The following is a 6,552-nucleotide window of genomic DNA, read 5'->3' as shown; positions in this document are numbered from 1 at the left end:
CTTTTTTTTTTTTTTTTTTTTTCCAAGCAACAGGGATGAGAAAGCTGGTGAATCAGCCCTATTATGGATTCATGTGAATTCCCTGTTTCCTCAACAGTCACCCCAAACAGCCTCTGTCCATCTGCTGCTACATCGCCCTGCTGTCTCTCAACCTGTGCCAGCACCCCCAGCCTCAAAGGCTGGTCCCAGACCCCTCTCCCATTCTCCCAAACAGGCGGAAAACATCCTTAAAAAAATGGAAAAGCGTCAGAAAGGAAGCCCTCCACCCACACAACCACAGACACACTCCCCAAGCTGCTGGGCTTGATTTTCCTCTGGTGACTGTGCCTGCTTTGGGCCAGCCTTACTCGTTCTAAGTAAAGAAAAATGTGTCATTTCCAGGAGTGACTTATTACTGATGACACCACCACTGGGTTATGTACTTCATGCCACAAAAACCTGTCAAGCACTTTTAGCAGGCTCCCATTTTAAGTGGTGATGGAGGGGAAGTTTCTTGATTCAACCCTTTGGTAATCTAGGTCATTCCAGGCTTGGCATATTTTTAAACTGCTCCGGTTAATATCCCCTTCTTCTGCTTGCCCTTCAACCTGGCCTGGGGGGTGGCAACACTGCAAACCCCCTTTCTGAAAGGAGTACCCCTGAAGATGGGCAGGCAGCAACCGTGCTAGTGAAGCGAAATGGCTCCGTCGGGCAGCTGCCTGGGTGCGGGTAACACCACAGTGCTCTTTTAGCTGATTGCTCCTTGCACACCTCATCACCCTCACTAGTCCTCTCCCCGCCGCACAATCCCCTTTGCCCTGGGCACGGACACCCGCAGCCTCGGTGACGCCTCCAAACCAGAACCCAAGGGAGCAGAGATGCCAGCGGCAGAGCCTGCCCTGGCTCCCGCAGCCTTCCTCCATCCCTCCTCCTCTGCTCCGTCCGCACGCTCACTAAGCTCCCCCGGTTACAGAAGGTTCGGGGGACCCTGGAGCGGACCCTGAGGCCAGGCAGCCTCACCGAACCCCACACCAGGTGGGAAAGCTGCCCATGGCTGGGAGTGCTGCCCATGCCCCCTGCCCGCTGCAGGCAGCCTCCCACCTGCCTGAAGGAGCTGCCCCCTCCCAGCAGCTCCTTTTCTGCTGCTGCCTGCAGGACCAGGCGAGCTGCCTCTGCAAGCGCTTCCGCACGCTGCCCGTGGCCGGGAACCGGTGATGGCTCCCCCTCCACAGGCTCTCCGTCCCCCTGCACAGCCTCTCCGCTCACCTCCATCTCCCCGCTCGCCAGCTGCCTGCGCTCTTTGTATCGCCAGCCACCGCGCTCCGCTCCCTGCCGGCCGCTCGGCAAAGGCGATCTCCGTCCCCCGGGCAAAGCAGGGCTCTCAGCATCCCCCTCTTCCCCCTCCGTCCCCGCTGGAAGGTAAGGAGCCGGCCGGCTGACAAACCTCTCATGTCCCTGCTCTCCTTCATCCTCCGCACCCTTATTTTCAGCTTCATCTGCCCCTCGCGCATGTCTGTCCAGAACTGGTCCTCGGAGGGAGCGATCATCACATCCACGGGCATCCAGGCAGCTCGCGGAGCACCTCTCGCCTTAGCGAAACAACAGCTGGCGGGCAAACAAACCACTAAAAAACCCAAAAAAAGCCCTCCCGCGGCAGGGCACCGCCAGCCTCCCCCGGCTCCAGCCTTCAGGCTGAAAGAATAAAAAGCATTAAAAAAACGGAGCGGGGCAGGGGGGGCCCGGCGCAGCCCCCTTTCCTCCTCGCCTCTCGCCCCCTGCGTGCGCGGCTCCCGCTCCAGCCTGAATGAGCTCAGCCCATGAGCAACAGCCCCGCCGAGCCATCCGCCGCCGCGCTCGCTGCGCGCCCGTACGCGCTCATAGCTAACGGGTCAGGCATGCGACCGCATTCCTTACTCAGCACACAGACACGCAGGAGAAACGCCGGGCCTGACATATGCTGCGCTCCCCGCTTAAAGGCGCAACCGCGTTTTTTCTCGCCCGCCCGGAGCCCCTCGCAGCGAGCGAGTCCGGATGGATGGATGGATGGATGGCTGCGCCACGGCCCCCGGAGTTATTCTGGGGACAGGGACTCGGAGGGAGGAAGCTCACGTCCACACCTCGTTTCGGCACCAGCCGGGGCAGTGTGTGATCAAAGCGCAGGAGGGGGGATGCGACACCGCTCTCCACCCCTGCACCCCAGGGATGCACCCCATCCTGCCCGCTCCCCACAGCTCCTCCTGGCATGAACCAACGCGCAGCCCCTGGGGGATGTCTGACTCTGAACCCCAGCGCCGAGAAGGGCAATGCCACAGTCTCCGTTTCTCAAAGGGGAAACTGAGGCACAAAAGATTAAATAACTTCTCCAGGGTTCTCTGCTGCAAGCAGAGCTGGGGACCAGACAGTCCTAAGCACCAACTCATCTTTCCTCTTGATGTCTCCACCAGGGATGCTCATCCTGGAGTGGTTTCAAACAGCTGGAGGCAAATGGGCCCCAACAGCTGGCAGGGAAAGTGGCTGGAGCTGGACCACTCCCACCACCTGTGTGTGGCCACATTGATGGAGTTATCTGCCCCGTCCTCAGTCCTGCTGAGGTCTATCCATCAATGGTGGCTTCTGAAGCAGGTTGGTGGTTGATGCATTTTATTCTTTGTATTTGTCCTGGGGGAGAGAATTACTTCTCCTCTCCTGTTCCCACCCACGGGACTCCTTAATATGTCTCCACACAGCTCCTTACGAGTTTATTGGTCTGAGCCCAGGCCTCCAGAAAATCATTCAGGATTATAGCAAGCGGAGGAGCGGCGGGGGGGGAGGGAGAGGGCATGTATTGTGCCTTTGAAAATCTGAAGCTTTACGGGCTGAAAAACCCCAGGCTGAGCCATATGTGAGTGACTTCAGTGTTTTTCCTTTGAATGACATCACATGAGATGAGGTCACTGGCATTTACTAAGTGCTCTCCCCTCCCCCCCTCCCTGAGTGGAGCCAGCCTCCTAACGAGCCTTGTTGTTGTAATAAATATGGTTTGATTATTATCAGATGTGGGTCAGAGGTTGGATAAAATTCAAAGCATGCTCCAACTAGGTTGGAAGAGCGAGGGGCAGCCTTCCCCCAAGAGCCATGCTTGGGAAGCAGCTCCCCCAGCAGCTCCCCAGTGGGTCTGTGGTCCCCCACATTCGCTACCTCCATCCCTGTGAGGGAGGGTACGTGATGCTGGTGGCCAGTGCCAATGGCTCCCAGCAAGGGAGATGCTTTTGTCTCCCACTGCCACCGTGCCACTGGTGCTCTACCTATGGTGGTGGGCGATTCTTCTGTGATCTGCTGTCAGCTGCACTTGGGACTCCACTGGGGTGGAAACATCACTGGGTCACACAGGGGCAGTGGCTGGCCGGCTGCTCTGCGCCAGCCCAGGGGGATGCTGCAGGAACGATGTGGTGGATGAGGGGGTGCAATCATCAACCTGTCCCTAATGCAGCAGTTCACAAACATGAAAATGCCTTCCCTCACTGCCTTTGGGTTGCCTGATTCCCTCAGGCTTTTGCAAGAGCCTTTGGCACAAGTTATTTTGATGCTGGCAGGTTCCTTTAGGACGTAGTCAGACCTAGCTTTCAGCTCAGGGCTGCATCTAGGGAGCTAGGCGTGACACCAGCAAGCAGTCCCTGATGCAGGATGTTCTATGTCCTTCTGACTCTCAGCACAAGACAAGTGAGCTACCCCCTTCCCTCATCACTGTGGGGTCCAGCCATGAGGAGATGCTACCTGCAGCCACCATTCCCCAGGCAGCTTCCTCCCCATCTTCTTCGCCCCTTTGCCAGAACTGGGGTAGGGACTGGGAGCTGGTGGATAGGCGAGTACTAGCAAGTAGAGAGATGAAAGGCAACAGCCATAATACAGAGACACATCTCATGAACCACCCGCTGCCCCTCAATCTCTTTCCCCAGGTGCTCCTCCTGGCCAAGCTGTCACCCATCTTGCCTCTAGCAGGAGACAGAGAGGCATCACCTGGGGGCAATGCCCAGTGTCACTGGCCCCGCTTTGCTCTCACTGCCACAGTGCTCACTGCCAAAAAACCTGCTGCAATGGGCTGGAGAGATCATTCAACCTGCCTGCAGAAGCAGGGAGCAGAAAGACCTGTTCAGCATCTAGATTGCAATGGTACCTATAGCCTGGCAAAGCCCAGCCGGGCAGTGGCCAGCAGCTCCTCTCTCCACCCAGCACCGGGACCCTATAATAATTCCCAGCGCTGACCTTTTGCAAGCGTGCGGCACAGGCCCGGGGAAGGAGGGAGGCAGACAAAGGGAGGCAGGTTTCTCAAAAGGAAGGAAACCATAACTGGGTAGTGGCTTCTGCCCATCAGGATCTCTTATTGGGGAAGTTGCCTTTCTCCTGTCAGCTTTCCAGAAATGAGAAATGAAATTAGATGGCAGTTTTGTAAGTCTTGGCAACCGGGAGGCTCCTCTTCTGTAAGCCCCTTCTCCTCTGCCCCTCTCTGTCTTTGGCCCTTTTGCTTTCCTTTTCTGGGTCCGATGGTTAAAAGCGCAGCCAGAGGGGGAGGGGAAACTCCTCGGGGTAATTATAGAATCGGGAAAACAAGTTGTCTGACGACAGTGTTGCTAAACAGGGAGGTTTAGAGCATAGGTCTGGAATACAATCAGCTCGCACATACGTGACCTGGCTTAACCCCTCCCAGGGATGCAGCCGCTGGTCCCTCGGGGGCCAAAAACCTCCCAGGCATCTCCTGGTTGTGGCAGAGGATGGGAAGAGGGTACCTTACCCCTCTGCCATGTCTCGGGCTGTGGGGACTGGGAGCAGTCCCTAGGGCCAAATCCAGGCTGGATGGCCAGGGTTGGATGCCAGCACCCACTGTATGGGGGCTGGAGGGCAAGAAAACATGGTCCTGCCCTGGCCAAACTGGTCCCAAACAGCTTTGTTGCAGGAAAGCAAGCAACTCCTCCACTGCCACATGCCCTGGCGGTGAAGTGGGCGAGGAGGACAGAGAGTTACCAAAATCTCCAGGACTGTAAAAATCTGAAACCTTGGTGTTACCACTTGAAGTCCAACTTCAAGTGGCTAAAGCCAATGCTATGATTTTTTTAAAAGCGCCTCTCTCACGAGGCTGGCAATAGCACCACGCTGCCATCCCTCTGGACAGTCAAAAGAAAAGTATCACTGCAGATAATCCCCCTGTGCTCCACCACCAACGGCCTGAGAAAAGCCAGGTGTAACCCCCTCCGTGGCACTTCTTACCCTTTTTCTTATCCTAGAACAACCATAATACCCATTCACATTGTTTGCAAAGCTGGTTCTTCAAAACTCCCAAACCTGGGAGAAGTAAGAGATTGAGAGTCCCACATGAGCATGCTTCCCCATCTCATCCCACCCCTGCACGCTTCTTACTCCTACCCATACTCCTGCCAGCCAAGGATCTGCTTCTTTTGGTCCAGCACAGTATGCAATGGGATGGAGATATCCATGGGTGGGCAGAGGTGCTTGTGGAAGGTTCAGATGCAGTAATTAGAAGAAAAACTTGTGGGTACATCTGATGGATTCACACCAGTAAGCGCTCTTAGGCCTTGCAGTCTGAGGGTACCTGAAATAGCCCCAGTGCTTGACCTACGGGTGCATCTTCAGGCCCCTCTATCTAGCAGAGGCTCTGCTGGAATCAGAGGACAAAATGCATCCTGCAAGTGCTGCATGCCCAGGAGACACACTCACATACCAAAGCTGCCAGATGAAATCGTGATTCTGTCCAGAGTGGGTGATGAGGAAGGTGACCATCCAATAACCAACTGCAGTGGGGTCTTGCTTTCCCACTCCCATCAGACAGCTTCTGTTTGACAACCAAAGTGTGGGTGTTCAACCCCCCTCTGCTCTGCCCTGCTTATGCACTGCTTTTGCACCTGCCTACTGTGGCTTTTTTCATTTATCTTCTCCTTTCCTCTGAAACAGCCTCAGCCCGATGTGTTTCAAGAGGAGCAGGGAGCAAGGGAGATGTGATGCTGGCATGTGGCTTCAGACTGACACGACACACAAAAGCATCATGGGATTTTCAGCCAAGGATGTGCAAAGACACATTCAACTGCCCTGATATTTCATCTCCTTTATGGACTCTGCTTTCCCCTTTTTTTTATTAAAATAATCTGACCCTGAGTCCTTGTTTCTAACACAATTCAACCCACTGCTGAACCCACTCCCACCTGGGCATCTCAAGCCAGCTCCTGCAATGGAAATCCCCCTCCCTTTTCAGTACTTCATTTTGTCTGCTCTGAAGTCACCTGCCTTTGGTAGATTCCTCTGAAATCCCCCAAATCTAAGCCCTCTCCAGATCACCGCCACCACGCAATTACAACTCTCCCCAGCCACACTGGCTGGTTGCGGCACCACCGGGCCGGAGAGGACCTGGGTCATGGCCAGCGCTGCCGAGGCCAGCCCGCTCGCTGAGGAGGAGGATGGCGAGGGGAAGGCTGGGAGGGATTTCTCACTGATGATATTGTTACATTCTTTCCGAATCCTGGGAGTAAACAGACGCTCCAAATTTAGAAAGAACAGGACTGGAAAATTTAAACATTCCTTGAAGAA

General features: G+C 55.4%; 1 protein-coding gene across 3 annotated transcripts in view; it reads right to left on the bottom strand.

Annotated features, from left to right (window-relative positions):
• The window catches only part of DUSP8 (dual specificity phosphatase 8), a 42,020-nt gene that overhangs the window by 10,637 nt on the left and 24,831 nt on the right, over positions 1 to 6,552 (bottom strand). The window contains exon 1 of one of the 3 annotated variants that reach the window (XM_014960018.1): positions 1,424 to 2,035. The exons of the other annotated variants lie outside the window; for them this stretch is intronic. Within the exon in view, the coding sequence (XP_014815504.1) occupies positions 1,424 to 1,541 (118 nt within the window). The 5' untranslated portion in view covers positions 1,542 to 2,035. Of the gene's footprint in view, positions 1 to 1,423; positions 2,036 to 6,552 lie in introns of those variants that run through there. 3 annotated transcript variants of the gene reach the window in all.

Source organism: Calidris pugnax, unplaced genomic scaffold (assembly GCF_001431845.1).
Source record: "Calidris pugnax isolate Ruff unplaced genomic scaffold, ASM143184v1 scaffold435, whole genome shotgun sequence".
NCBI lineage: Eukaryota > Metazoa > Chordata > Aves > Charadriiformes > Scolopacidae > Calidris > Calidris pugnax.
The sequence above is the reverse complement of the archived record's forward strand: the minus strand, read 5'-3'. Positions and strand labels throughout refer to the sequence as shown.